Source organism: Nilaparvata lugens, chromosome 8, assembly GCF_014356525.2.
Source record: "Nilaparvata lugens isolate BPH chromosome 8, ASM1435652v1, whole genome shotgun sequence".
Lineage (NCBI taxonomy): Eukaryota > Metazoa > Arthropoda > Insecta > Hemiptera > Delphacidae > Nilaparvata > Nilaparvata lugens.
Window position 1 is genome coordinate 34,920,693 of NC_052511.1, and position 16,521 is coordinate 34,937,213.

General features: G+C 31.0%; 1 protein-coding gene across 1 annotated transcript in view; it reads right to left on the reverse strand.

Annotated features, from left to right (window-relative positions):
• Positions 1-882: 882 nt before the first annotated feature.
• The window catches only part of LOC120352840 (angiotensin-converting enzyme-like), a 15,996-nt gene continuing 357 nt past the window's right edge, over positions 883-16,521 (reverse strand). Inside the window, 10 exon segments of the mRNA XM_039435132.1 lie at positions 883-1,910; positions 3,248-3,429; positions 4,368-4,511; positions 6,102-6,247; positions 8,010-8,024; positions 8,026-8,210; positions 9,270-9,394; positions 10,349-10,518; positions 11,349-11,446; positions 14,319-14,540. Of these exon segments, the coding sequence (XP_039291066.1) occupies positions 1,822-1,910; positions 3,248-3,429; positions 4,368-4,511; positions 6,102-6,247; positions 8,010-8,024; positions 8,026-8,210; positions 9,270-9,394; positions 10,349-10,518; positions 11,349-11,446; positions 14,319-14,540 (1,376 nt within the window). The 3' untranslated portion in view covers positions 883-1,821.

Sequence of the window (16,521 nt, forward strand, 5' to 3'; positions counted from 1 at the left end):
ATGACTTGGTTTTAGATTCATTATCATCTCAAAGGTTTGTGTCAGTATTGTGAAAATGGAGCATGGAATATACCGAATGTGTATTTTCTCACATTTGATCTAAATCCATTGAAAAATTGCTAATTATTTTTTATAGATCGAAAATGTTATTGATAGTTGTTTGATGCAAAGCTTTTTAAATATATTGAGAAAGAAATGATTTTATTTTGACATAGTTTTTTTTGCAATATTTTTTTGTGATATATAATCAAAGCCCTTGAAGAGATGCATCTTTAAGGTCTTTTGTATATAATTGAGAACGGTTTAGGGTGTGATTATATTAAATGCGTTCAAGTGCAGGTGCACACTTAGCACAAGCAAGCTTTCAGATCAGGAACAAACTCTGGAAAGAGCAATTGGAACACTCACACTGAACGCATGCGCGTACTGGTTGCGTTCAGTGTGAGCATCTGCATGGGAGTCTCAACGTAATGCAGTGGCATTTTTCAGATTTTTTCGACAAAATGTTTGATCGGACGTGAACATAATACGCATACAATGTAATAACACCCTGATATTCAGCTTTTTCGAATATTGAGAAAGGAAGAATTTTATTTTGACATAGTTTTTGCATTAATTCTCTTGTGATACGGTGTAGAATTGAGGGTGTGATCAGGGTTTGATCGGACGTCAACATAAAAGATAAATCATTCCATGAATTATTATTCGAGAAACCTCTCATAAGAAACTAATACTAGGTAAGGTGGCTGTTTCTCCAGATTCAATACTATAATATTATGCTTTATCCAGATAGCTATGAATCAAAATAGGGCTATGCTTTTACAAAAAAATAATTCATGCTTGATATAGGGTAAAAGATTTATTCAAGTGAAAGAAGATACACTTACTTTAATAATTTTATTTCCTGGATTTGACGAGTACAAATAATGTTTAATGACTTAACTCTCACTAATAATATCAACATGAATGATTTGAAAAAATAAACATAGGCTATATAAACAGCTTAATCTTAAATGAAATTAAACCCATTACAATAGAATTTGATCATTAAAATTATCATTTATTCTCAGATATTTTTGTAGTCAAAGTAATTTTTCTAGTAATATAATTCCAAAAATGTTCAATACAAGACAGTCTACAGCCAAATTTCCTGAATAAACTTTCATTATTTACTCTATTACTGCACTTTTAATAATGTTCTAAAATTATTTAAGTATCTAAAAAATAAGTATTATCTTCTAAGATCTTTTTATCACAGAAATTTTCAAGAATACTCGCATATAGAAATACGGTATTTCATCATTTTTATCAATATTCACTACAATCAAATTGATTGAATCACTCAAAATAACTCACTTGAGTGACAAATATTCTCTAAAGAAATTTATCTTCAAAGTACAGCGCTAAAAAACTTATCTACTTATTAATATGAGGTTCAATTAAATAAGCCTTGATAATGCGAAATTTCTATTATAAGATGAAGCAATCAAGCGAGTAGCCTACTCATATAATATTGATCCAATGGCAAAAAATAATGTTCCATGTGGAAGCTATTCCATATCTATAACTTACTGTATTTCTGAATATGATAATAATATTATTATTTTTCAAAATAATCAATATGTAGGCTAGATAATTATTTATTATCAACACCCTGAATATCAATCCTCTCATATATTCAAAAGAATATTCATTCAATTCATGCAATATTCATTTTATTCTATCAAGGCGCCATCCCTCTATTATTACCTATTTATTGATCAAGGCACTAAACTTCTACTGAATCAGTTCATTGTTTTGTTCTGAAGTTTGATTCAGGATTTATGAAATACTTTTTGGAACTTCGTCAGTTACAATTTCTTCAGACAGCTCGTCGGAATTTTCCAAATCTGACAGATGTTTCACACAGCCTAGAAGAAAACAGAGAATATTAATTATCATTTTGTATTACTATTAATAGTATCAATAAATTACAATAGTATTAAATTACTATTTACAAATTAAATAGTATTGCAGTATCGAGGGAGAAATTTTAATAATATTCATGATAGTCACCTACTGATTCCCGCAAGGGACTCCCCACCAACAAAAGCCATACGAATTTACTTTTTACCTACTGATTCAAATTATTATCAACTCAAATCTGTAGCATTACTCTCAATTATGTAAGAATAATTCTTACATTATCCCAAATCATGGCAATTGGAACAAGTTCAACCAAAAACTGGAACTCCCACAAATTGGATTATATTCTCTCACGAATCCTATTCATTGTATTTATTTGAAAATAAAATATTTCTTGTGAAAAATTATTTTTGATTGAACAAGACAGCTCCGTAAGAAGACAACAGACTGTGCTCAGGGATCCAGTGTTTCAAAATAACAAAGAGAATCAGGTTTTAGAGAGCGACGAGAAAGAAAATAATAGATTTCTTAAATCACTTTTTGCTATTAGAGAAAACGACTTAACTATCCTTACAAAAAACAAGATATTTCTCATAAATTTTCATAATATAATAAGAATGATGATAATCCATTCTCATATTTCCAACAAACATGCATTACAAGATACATACAGATTACACTAGAACAAAATGCGAGATGTATGACTTCAAAATGTAAAATGGGAATGCATATGCAATAAAAGAGATTTATTGGCTGAATAAATCATAATTTTGGGACAAAGCAATTAATTATTTCAATAATTGAAGAGACTTAAAATGTTGTCAAAAATCCACTTTATTTAAATAAAAATTAATATTTTACAGGAGCATGCTTTCGTGTATGCTCACACATCATAAGCTGTAAGTTACAGTTGATGATGTGATCACACACGAAACTTTGGTCCTGTAAAATATTAATTTTTATTTAAATAAATTTATGAAAAAATATCTTGTTTTTTTTAAGGATAGCTAAGAACTATTCAATGCTGTTTTCCATCACGAAGTGCTTATTATTAAATCACTTTTTGCTATTAGAAAATACGACTCGCAGTCAGATTTTTTTCAGATCTGACTGCTAGAGATGATCATCTGAGATGATATTTAAGTCTCTCCAATTATAGAGAAGTTCCACAACATTAACATTCACGATACAAACTTAATTAATTATTTCAAGCTGAATATATAACAATTTTGGGACAAAATAATTAATTAGGTACCTAATTAATTACCGTACCTATTTTAGGCTGAATATATCTATTTTTGGGACGAGATGATTAAATTATTTTGAGTTAAAAGTTACTCACGTTTTTGTTGAGGATGTGTACGCCAGCCGATAGAAGCTCCCGTCCGTTTGTTCTCCTCTTTGAGCCACTCGTAGAGCGGCGCAAAATATTGCATCAGAGCACTGGCGTCCATCTTTCTCTGACCCGTCAGGGCTTCCATTGCGTCAGGCCAAGGTTTCGATGAGCCCATTTTCAACATGGCGCTGTAAATAGGAAGATATTTTTTCATTTAATTATTTCAATAAGGCTACCGGTAGTTACTTATCGAAAGTACCGGTAGTGTCTAAAAGAGAGCAAAAGGAGTAAATTACTAGTTAGTAATCTCTAATAATTGATTCAATTAGGCTATACGAAATTACTGGTTTCTGGATATTTGGTATATACACTTATATATAGACACACTTTTCTATAATAAATTGAACATTCAAGTAGCCTTATCAAAATACTTTATCCTATTCTATTTGATTAGATATATTTTTATTTAAAATGAGTTTTATAGTGAGTTCTAGTAAAGATAAAGTAACAAAATTTGTTTAAAATTATCAATAAATTATTAGTTTCAACTGAAAATAGTCTTATATGGAAGTCATAAGTCAACATCTCATTGAATAATGTTGTCTGTAATACAACTTCAAATAAAAGCAATACAATACCCTACACAATTAGTTGGTAGTCTGATTATTATTGCCAATAAACCATTAATTCACCCCTACTCTGGACAATTCGATAAAATAAAGTCAAGGAGAGAAGAAGTTTTGGGCTAGTGTCTTTCCCAATTTTGTAATGTTTTTGATCTCATAAATGAATATAAATATCAACTCAAATCACACAACTTGAAATTGTGTCACCTATTTTATCAAAGGTGACTATTCCAAATACAAATAATATTACAGTAGAAGAAAGATCGGTGACAATTTAAGACACAGCTCTTTGGTGGGTAGGTGGTCCCAAGAGATAAGATGACAGCGGGGAATGACAGAAATCCCACTTCACCTGAATCTGTATTATAGGCTATAAGATATGGCTATATAAATATTGCTAGCAAGTGTATTACAGTATATTAATCTGTGAAATGCAGAAAGAAGTGGATGATATCACCCAAATCGGCTAATGTTAATGAAAAATTAGAGTTGATAATTACCCTAGAGCGTTTCCAGCCTCTGTGCTCTGGTAGATGTCGCATTGGTGGAGAGGTTTACTGGTTGGGTTCTGGGGATCAAATTGTCCGGCCTTCTCACACAGAGCCCGGTGGAACTGGAATTGGATGATGAAGCTCACAAAGTACCTGATATTAAGAAAAACAAATACCGATTAGACAATAAATAATAAAAATAAACAAGTTTATTGATGAAGAATATACAACAATAATAAACGTTTTTTATTAGTTGATGTTGCTTTCCATGACGAAACACTATATAATAACTCTGTTGTAGCTCTGACACTGTTTACTTGTAAATATTTGAAAAACACTTACTTTCCTTGAGTATTGAGAATGCATTTCACTCCTGAAGAGGAGCTTCATCAGCCTCTTCAGAGGCAAGAAAAGAAAGTGTTTTTTTAAATATTTACAAGTAACACAGTGTCAGAACTACAACAGAGGTTTTTACTAGGCTACTACATTCTCTGCATATATCCCATGAATTGAATTCGTCCGGCAGTAGAGAAGAGTCAGACAAATAATATGTTTTTTTTAAGTAGGTAGTTTCCTTCTGTATCAATGAATATATGTAGCCTACTGCCAAGATAGACAATAATTCATCGTACAAATATGTCAGTCTTCACTCAATCAATGTATTAGGAATGTGCCAGTAATTTAATGCACCATTGTTGCTTATGGAAGTTTTCATGCATTTGGAATCTGCCATTGTATGAACATTTCAATGAGCTTTCAGCGAATGTATGAACACTCCCATATTTTTTTTCTGAACACTCTTTATACATTGGCAGACTGCAAATTGATAAACAAACACTCCCGTAACAACCAATATGGAATTAAATCTATGTTCAGAAAATATTAATTTGAATGGAAGAAATTATTTGGAATGCTTAAACTTTCAAATCCATATGTTGAATCGTTGTCTTATTGATAAGGTGTAAAATTAAGGTGTAAAGTTAAGGTGTAAAATGTAAGGGGATTTGATTGGAATTCATTGAATAAATGGAATGCATTGGAATGCGGGGCTATAGTGAGGTCTCGTACGTTATAATGGCAGTGGAGAAAGATAGGATAACAGCGTTGCCAATTCTCTGCCTTGCCATTGCCTTCTATAAAGGACAGCTGATACCGGTGTATCTGATGATGTAATATTAACTGTTCATTCTTGTTTAAAATAATAACTTTTATTTTATTTGTCAAGAAAATATATTTTTCAGTGATCTAAATAAGAACGTTTTATAATCGAGAGCAATAATATTTTGTTGATTTTGTTATGTATTGAGAAATCATATATATTTAATTGAAACGTTACCATAGGATTTAGAAATAATAGTTAGTACTTGATCTGGCCTAATGGCATCAAGTTTACTCAAGTTAACGTTGTATTTTGTCTATTTAAGTGAATAAATGAATACTTAACAGATTTATTTATATTTCCACATTGTTGAAAACGATCTGCCTACATTCCGAAGCTAGCGCTATCTGCTTTGACGAGTGATAAACAAGGATAGCAGCACCAATGATGATCAAATGCTGCCATTATAACATGGACCTCATTATAGTTTGTATTTTCTCATGCAATAGACCCACAAGTCATTTTTCAGCCAGGTCATCCAAGAAAAAGTGTAAAAGTTGATAAGATATCTTATATCAATGGTATTAAAATAGTCATCTCATCACTGCAGGTAGACAACAAATTCAAGTGAAACCATCTCTGACCTGATGTAAGGAGTGTCGCCGACAATGTGGTACTTTGCACCAGGGTCAAAGTCCTCCTCACTGCGGTGTACGGGTGGTTCGATACCCTGGTACCTCCAGCGCAGGTTCCACCACTGGCAGTTGTAGTTCTTTGGCTCAATGGTGCCCTTCATTAGAGAAATAAGATTGGTTTTATAACTTCAATGCAGAAATGTGCGTAAAATATGTTAAATATGACAAAATAAATAAATATGTTAAAATAAAACAATGAAATAAGATTGAAGTAACTGATGCATTGTGCAATATATCGATTTATATTCATCTACCTTATTATATTCATTCATTCATTCATTCATATTATGGAAGTAAGAATTCAAAATTTTTAAATCATCATTCCTGGACCGAAAATCAAGTAACGAAGCAGTATGTGATTACATAACCTTATCTTTTGGACAACATTAACATTTTATCAAAATTTTTAGAGAGAAATAGTACAGGCTCAGCCTAGTTTTTCCTCCAATGTCATAATTGTATTATGATTATAGTATTAATACAATAAATGAATTATAATGGTGTAATGGTAATGGTAAGAATCAAGAATCAAAAATTTTATTTGCCGTAAAACTTCACAAAAAAAGCAATAAGCATTGTTAAACAATGAAACAATTTATAATACAATAATTATAATACAACTCCTGTTGTAAGTTACATAAATGAAACAGTTTACATTTAAATATCATAAAATTTAAAGTTCATTACCGGTATACTTATAGTCTAGTTGAAATATGTCTACATAGTCTAGTTGAAGTATTTGAAACTGAAATATTTTATTTAGCCTACATCTTTAACGTATATGAATGCAGTATTTTTACAGAGCTACTTACTAGTTTTCTAAGAATAAAACCAAGTTCTGAAGGGTACTAAAATTTGATACTACTAAAAACTACTACGGTAGTTGAAGTACTGAAAAATTGAATATTTATAAATGATTTATGATGTTTGTTGTTGGTTATCCATCTTGTTTCCACTATTATTATTATTACTAATAAATTTGATAAAACTTTCAAGTTAACAAACAGTAAGTTTCTGTTTGGCTTGAAAATGTGCAATACCAGCACGAAACGGACGTCGCCACATCAAAGAATGTGAGTGTTTTTTCACTTGAAAGTTTTACAAAATTTAATAGTAATTCATGATGTTTGAAATGAACTTACTTTAGTACCATAGAGAGAAAAGATGAATGGAGAATTTAATTTATTCTATTCTTATTCCTTGCTAGTACCCTCTTTTGTTCATTTTTCCAAATAAGGATTATATTTATATATCCTTCAAATAGCTTACAGCTAGAGGGATACTATCGCACTATTGTAATATCCAAATAAAAATAAATAACACGACCAGTAAAAGTGAGATATATTTAGAAATTTTCATAATAATAGAGGCTGTATATCAATTTCCTTCCATTTTTGTGATTGTGGTGTAAACCTATCAAGTCAATTCATTGGAAAAATATAAATACTCTATAACGACACAGCAGGGTTGTGTGGCAGAGAGGACCTAGAGTCCTAACTCCGCCCTCAATATAGGCAATTATTCAATTCAATCCCCAGTTGCACAAGAACTGTTGAATTTTAATCGTAATTAAATGCCACGAGGAACAATCAGAGAAATCTTCTTCACGGAAAAGCCATTACACTGATTGGTTCTCATGATTGCTGGCATGAATATAATCATGCAAAATTCAACAGGCTCTTGTTTAAACGGCCCCAAATGTTTGTAAATAATATATGATATAGCTATATACGTTGGAACAAAGTGTCTCAATTTCAACAGAGTTGAAATTTAACTCTGTTTAGAATCAATTAATTATTATTTAATAATATTACATAATTCCTTGACGAATTGATAGCGGTGTAGTTTGGAGCCTACCTTGAACACTCCCCACCCTCCAGACGTCCATGAGGTATCCGAAGGGAAGGAAGGCGATCTTGTCGAGAGCGGTGAGGAAGAGGAAGTTGATGTCTGCCTGAGGATCATCCTCGGACTGCGGGTCCAGGAGGCCGATCTTGCGCATGTGTTTCGGGGTGCTCACAGAGAGGGCGATAGTGTCGCCGACTGCCTCATGGAAGCCTGCAAATCAAGCAACAATTAGGCTGATGATAGGTCAAAATTTGTTGTATCTATTAATCTTAGGCTTATCATCTCAGTTTCAACGGAGATAGATCAGCTGTTGCTTCAAACCATTTAGTCAAGACAAGACAAGACAAGATCAGACACGTTTAGTCACAATACTTCACATTGTTGCTTATGAAGACATGTCTAATTGCAATGACTAAAATCAGTGTGAGTTGCGTCATAAGCAACTATGTGAAGTATTGTGACTAAACGTGTCTGATCATGTCTTGTCTTGTCTTGACTAACTGTTGTGCGCCTAGCCTTTAGTGTGGACAACTGCGTAGCCTAATAATACTTGAGTAGGCTACTATTTTCAAAAAAAATAGTTGCACCTTCTCCCACCATGAACTGTGAGTAATCAGTTGAAAACAAGGTCTATACAGGTTTTTTATAGGTTTTATAGGTCTATAGGTTTTCATAGACCTTGGTTGAAAGTACAGTGACTATATAGGTAGTGATTGATTCTATAGTACGGTACGGTACCTGTACTTGGACATTATTACCTTATATTCTATATTAATTTATTGTACAATTCTTATCATAGTCAGACTCGACTTGATTCTCCAATTCCTAGGACAGTTCTTATAAAATCTAAAGCAGGCACTTTGAATGTTTGGATTTAATATAGATTCAATAATAACAGATTTAATAAGTATTTAGATTTAATAATTTTAAACTAGATTTAATAAGTATTCTATTAATATTGTATTCTATTAATATCTTTTAAAAGTAATTTTGTTTCGGTTCGTGTTTAAAATTTCTCTAAGAAGTAAATATATTCTCTATTTTAAAAATAACTGAGTGTTTATTATTATTATTTTTTTATTATTTTGGTATTTGGTATTTTTTTTATTTTGAGCATCTAAATTCAAAAGAATGGATTGTATGAATATTTTTGGACTGAGAATTTTGTTAAAATCTAGAAGACATAAATTTATTGAATATACCACCATATTACATGAGACATCTATTGCATCACATTAATTTATAAACTTAAATTATTGTACCACATACCTGAGTTGGCTCCTTCCTTGTAAACGTTCGGTTGGTCTTTGTATTGCAAGTAATACTGAATGTGACCCATCTCATGGTGGACTGTGTACAGATCTTCCATGGTTACCACAGTACATTCCTTGATTCTGTAAGAATACACAACAGTCCATAAAAATATTGTGAAATTGAGTGAGTTAAACAATCAAATAATTTTTGTGTATTTTATTTATTCATCATTCATTCATCAATGTCATACACACATTATCATGAAATTATTACCGTAGAGATGAAAAAATCAGGCTTATGAATAATTATTATGAAAAATTAATTTTTGTCTATTATTATTCATTTATTTATCTATCATCCGTTCATCAATTTTATACACACATCATTATAAAATGATTAAATATGAAAAAAGAGGCTTTAAAATTATTATGAAAACTTAATGAAATTGTAAAAAAATGGCAAAGTTTGATCAGAAAGAAATTAACTACCCAACTCATTTTTCTCAGTATTAGAAATACTGAGATATACTTGATAATACTGAATATACCTAATAATCTGATATGGTACACAGCTCTTTATCTTAAGTAGTTGATCGTATTTCCAAATAGTGCAGAAATCAACTGTGAAAACTATTTCACAGATATGGAAAAATATGATTAATGATAATTTGATCGTTGAATTTTGAATTGGTGTCATATTTCATAATTTATATTTTTGTCCACAAACCAATCATTCCTACTCTTTTCTTCTCTCAATGAAGTTCTGTATAAATTTACACTTATTCTCTGTACTTATTAGGTTTGTTTATCTCTGTGTTAGAGAATACATACCTCCCTTCTCTATGGTTCATTGAATTTTCAATAATTCAATTACACTATTTTTATTTACTCTGTGTTTTAAATTCATTATTCTCCACTATTAATTTAAACTTTGAATCACATAAAATTTCAAAGTTTTACTTTTTTACTTTATGACGATGTTTTGCACAGTTGTTAGTCATCTTCAGACTTCAGACTTGAGTGTTTACACTTTAAAGTGATTTTTACTCAAGGTTAATATTTATTCATACTATAATTATTTATCCGATTCTATACCTGAAATCTTCCCCATCATAGAAGTCCCAAGCGGAGGCATGGCATACAAGCTCTCTGCCTTGTGGCTTCTCGATGATAGAGTTATTCCAGAACAGCTCGGGCATTGCACTCAAATTCAAGGACTTGAAAAACTCGTCAGAAAGCTTGAACATTTTCAGAGGCGTGTAATTCTGTAACCAAAAATAGATTCCTATAGATAACAAAAATAATGGAAAATAATTTAAATGGCGTGTATAATTCTGTACGGTAACCAAAAATAGATATCTATAGATAACAAAAATAATAGAAAATAATTTGAAGGCGTGTAATTCTGTGAGCAAAAATAGAGATACCTATAGATAACAAGAAATAATAGAAAATAATTTCAAAGGCGTGTAATTCAGTAACCAAAAACAGTTAACAAAAAATAATGGGAAATAATTTCAAAAAATAATAGAAAATAATTTCAAAGGCGTGTAATTCTGTAACCAAAAACAGATTTCTATAGATGAAAAAAGAATAGAAAATAGAGAGAATAGAAAACGTGAATATAATATTCACAAGAATAGAAATAGATATGTGAATTTACTGCAGGAAGAATACAAAACAATACAACTGATAAATTTCATTACGGTTGTGTTGTGTGTGCTAGCTGTTATGGTAATATTAAGTATATATAATAATAAAAGTGGTTGACAATTTCAATTTGTGTTTTCATTATAAATTTCTCTGTAGAAATAAAATCAATGAGTGAACGATAATATTCCTAAGACATGTCTTTGATTAGTGTTGTGTAACCATGATTGCAATAAGTTCATGTGATTCTTTCAACATGAAACCAAGACTCTGAGATTTCATATGTTCTAATAGTGAAATTGGGAATATCCTAAATTTATATAGATTTATTCTTTTATCATATTTCATTAGACATTACTTTTTAATTTGTAGAAGGAATCATTGAAACTATTGAATATTTTCTATTGTTGAAAGTGGATTGGAATATTTAATATTATAGACCCACCTGTTGCTTCATTGATTCTGTCACATCGATTTGCTGTTTACCTTGGAATGGAACTGTAAATTCATAGATGTTCCCCCAGGTTTGTGACCACATGTTTCCTGAAAATCAATCAATGATTGGATGATTGCATATAGTTGCCACATTTCTCTTTCATAAGATAAGATGAGATATCAATTCATTGAACACAGTATATCATACATGTAATAGAACAAAAAAGCTTATCAATTTTATGCCAGAACATTTCATTGCAAGAAAACCTACAAAAGCACTTAAATTAAAAATTGAAAGCTGGATAAAGACAGAAGATATCATACCTAAAATATTTTAATTTGATGTACATATACTGTCTTCCTCAGTTCCTCTGAATTTATTATTAGTAGGGCTATACTCCCAGATTAATTTTCTCTCTCTGAGTTTAAGTTTTATTTTTTGTGTCATGTGTATACTGTATTGTATTGTTTTTCTAATTCTCTCTTTGCTTACAAAAGGAATTGCATATATGCTACAAATGAATTACATTATGTTACTAAATGGATTACATATGTACAGTGAATTGTAGATTGATAATTACATGAATCATCTCTTTTTCTTTTGAGTTTTTAAATTATTATGAATTCATTCTAGTTTTTCTGCTCTCTTAGTATTTCACTCTTAGTACTTCTTCTTTTCGGATTGAAATTTTATTATTTTTTTCTAGTTTTTCATACATTCCATATGTTTCTTTTTTCTTTATTATATTTTTTCTATTTTCGACTGAATCTCAAGCCACTAATTATAGCCGACTGATTACTCGTTGCCATCGCTCAAACTACTTAGTTTTGCTGGTAACGTCAATGATAATATTATAATCGATTTTTAAATGGAAAATATTTTAATTTTAAGTTTTTGCAATGTATTGTATATGAAAATTTTTATATTTTTCACATTTGTAAAGTTTGTTTAATGATTTTGGCAATAAATATTTCTTTCTTTCTTTCTTTCTTTCTTTAAAAATAAACAGTTGAATATCGTCATAGAGATTAATTTGAAATAAGCTACAGAAAAAAGACATACAACAATGAAAAAAATGGAGAAAATTATACCGATATAATTAATACAATGTGCCTATACTTGTATTTATACAATACTTTTTAATTGCTAATATACAACTTTTAAGTGCCAATATCTACTAGCTATCACAGAAATCTATGAATCTGTAGTAGGCCTTCGCAGCAAGAAAGCTGAGGAAGACTATTATATGATTTCTAGTATATAGCCTATATTGATTAAGAGTAGGCTACTATATTATATGATTTCTTGTACACTTATTCTTGAATGGTGACGATTTTTCAAAGAGAGATTTCTCTTTTATACTTCCAAACCAGTTCTTTTCACTGAGGGAACAAATAATAAATGTATAATTATTGGATAATTATTATTATTTCCATCTGCAGCAATAATAAATGGTTTCAAATATATTACCAATTGTTATATTGATACGGTAGTGAACAAAAATAGCTCATTGTTCTTGAAATATTAAAAATAGACGCAAGTAAGGAAATATCTTCTTGAGAAACCTTTTTAGGTAGTTGAAAGATGTGGAAAATAGAAATATATTGAAAAGGGTAACGACTGTGATTTTTCATTTTTATGTAATTAAAATGGATATAATTTATCTAATGGAATAAAGCTTAATTTGAGTTGTCTTGAAGTAGCCCTCCAAACTACAGTTACTAACTCTATAACAAAATCAAATCACTTTTATTGTCAGAAACACTTTCACATGTTAAAACAATCGTCAAACAAACATTTACACCAATCAACATGTCTAAAGTCATAAAACACTTTTAATTATAGGTAAGTATTGAAGGCGTGCTACTTAACAAATATTGTATTATGGCTATACTAAGAATTCCTCAACTGATTAGAAGCATTTTTGTAGAAGAATAGCTTTGATAGATCTTTTAAATTCTTTGATTTCTAGATGCCTAGTCTCTAGAGGAAGTTTATTGAACAGTTTTATAGAAGTAATTATTGTCAGTTTCTCTGAGTGCCAGTATAACGGTGTGAATATACTGTCACGTCCTCCCTGTTGAAGGCGTGCTACTCGACAACTATTGTATTAAGGCTACACTAAGAATTCCTCAACTGAATAGAGGGCATTTTTGTAGAAGAATAGCTTTGATAGATCTTTTATATTCTTTGATTTCTAGACGCCTAGTCTCTAGAGGAAGTTTATTGAACAGTTTTATAGAAGTAAATTGCCAGTTTCTCTGAGTGCCAGTATAACGGTGCGAATCTACTCTCACGTCCTCCCTGTGTCTAGTACAATAATTATGTACCGTACATCACTATTTATAACATATTTGCCCACATTCTTCCTCATGTAAATCAAACACACATAGACATATAGTGATTGAAGAGTCAACACACCTAATCCTTGAAAGAGAGGTTTACAACTTGCAAACGGTGTGCATGTCAAATAATTCTAAGAGCTTTTTTTGTACGGTAATTTAAAAAGTGTAACTACAGTAACTGTACCCCAAAACAAGGAAGTGAACTTGAGAACATATATTGTATCCAATGCTACATTGTCGTTTTGCAATAAAAAGGTTTAGATTTTGATTTCAATTTTCACCTAGCATTGTTTCTTAAAATAAAACCAGTGCTACATTGATTTTTTTGCAATGAAAATGTTTGAATTTTGATTTCTATTCTCACATAACATTGCTTCATAAAATATCATCAATGCTACTGTACATTCACAGATTAGTCCTGGTTTAGCGTTATCGAATTCTTGTCTGAAGTGATTGTTTAATAATTAGACTTTTATGTAGGCTACTTTATAATTATCAACTTATATTACTCTAATATTGTTAAGCTGTATGATTTTTTCTCTCATAATTCGTAGATATTTTGAATTGGATTGAATAAAATTTGAATTTGTTTTTTTGCAATGAAGTTGTTTAGATTTGGCTTTCAAATTCTTACCTAATAGATGAGCAGGAATGGCCCCCTGTTTTGGCACCATTTCATCGCCATACTTTTCATTGAGACGACCCCTGACATAAGCATGCAGCTGCATGTAGAGAGGCTCTATCACGTTCCACAGTTTCTGCACCTCCTTCTCGAAATCGTTCATCTCAAAATCATGGAGCCAGTACTCGGCAGCGTCTGTGAAGTCTGAAAAATATTTAATGATTGATTTTAATTCTAGTCATTGATTTTAATTCTAGATAATTGTTTTGAGTCTATTTGTTAAATGATGGACTCCATGCAATAGCCTACTCTAATGATTACAGTGAAGTTCAACATATATCTTTACCACATTCCCTCAATCGAATGCAAACTTTTGTAATTACTTTATATTTCATTGAGTATTATTTTATAGTATTCATATTGATTTTGGTTTTTTTTGTATTATTAGTTCCGTATTTATTTGCTTTTAATAGTATTTTATTTACTCTGTTGTAGTTTTGACACTGTTTTACTTGTAAATATTTGAAAAAACACTTACTTTTCTTGGAGTATTGAGGGTGTTTTTTCAAATATTTACAAGTAAAACAGTGTCAGAACTACAACAGAGTTATTATATAGTGTTTTGTCATGGAAAGCAACATCAATTTTATTCACATTTGATTCAATGGTGGAAATAATATTTAGTAGGTAGAAAATATATTGAGGACTATTCAAGAACCTATTCAACTGGTATCTGATCCACAACTGAATATTGATTCATAAAAAAAATGTTTATCACATAAAATAGAATCGCTCATGAATGTTTATCACATACATAAAATAGCATAGCAGCATAGCTGGAGCTTCTTTTATGAAAATACATAATACCATAGAGAAACAATAGCGTAAGTAGATAGTCCATGGTGTATAGGGCGTTTATGACGCAACTTTTACTGTTATCTCAAGCCGATTATTGTCGAGTTTTACTGTTTTGACCGGGTAAGAGTGTATGGCGCAATATGAGAGACTACCAGCGTTATAATAAAGCTTCACGGAAAAGAACTACACGTGGACTATAGGCTTGAGCTAACAGTTAGTAAAAGTTGCGACATAAACGCCCTATACAGTGAATACTTATCCGAGTGAGTCTGAAAAAGATATTCAATAATTAATATCCAATAAATCATGATTAGATTTTTTGAATATTCAAATTTGAGTTATACCTGAAAACAGTATTAAGGAGCAAATTAATAGATTGAGGATTTAAATATTTATCTGCCTGTTACAGAGGATCAATCTCACTTTATTCTCAGAGTATGTTTACTGATATTCAATGACAACTGAATATTCATGAGTTGAATAACAGGGGAGAATGTTCATGATTTAGATCATAATTGATAATGTAGAATTCTTTTATGAGTCATAATATAAAACTAGGTAATAATCATAATTGGAAATGGACAACCTATGAATGAAAATACTATCACAGTGGAAATGACAGTAGCTAGTAGCCTAAATACTTACTCGAATGTGCCAAATCAGTGTTATCTCAATCTCAGTCACTTAATCTTCTATATATATATATATAAGCGAAATGGCACTCGTCACTGACTGACTGACTGACTCTCTCACTAACTCACTCACTCAGAACTAAAAATCTACCGGACCAAAAACGTTCAAATTTGGTAGGTATGTTCAGTTGGCCCTTTAGAGGCGCACTAAGAACGAATTTGGAAAAAATCCAAAGATACGCCCGAAATCTGCGTTTTCCAGCGTTTTTTAGCGTTTTCTCAGCTTTATCAAGAACAAATGAACAAAAAATGTTCAAATTTAGTACAGAAGCTCAGCTAGGGTGTAATAATGTTGTGTTAGAAGGAATTTGCAATAACGTCAAAGATATACGCCAAAATTAGCGGTTTTTTTGCGTTTGGGTGATTGAATCGAGCGAGGAAGTACTTTGACTTTCTGATGGAATGAAGCATGCTCAAATGAAAAATGCAGGCGAACGAAGCGAGCCCGCTGGTCTCATTTTTTGACGATCCAGTCGGGGGTCCAGGGGGCGTAGCTCCCTGGCTAGACGGATATGGCAAGCGAAGCGAGCCTGACGGCTAGTGCTCAAATAAAATTACTTTATATCCACTCCTACAGGGAAATGTTTATCAATCAATAGTACATAGTTAATAATGGGAGCTTCTTTCACAAAAATAAATAACCTCAATGAAAATACTAATATATC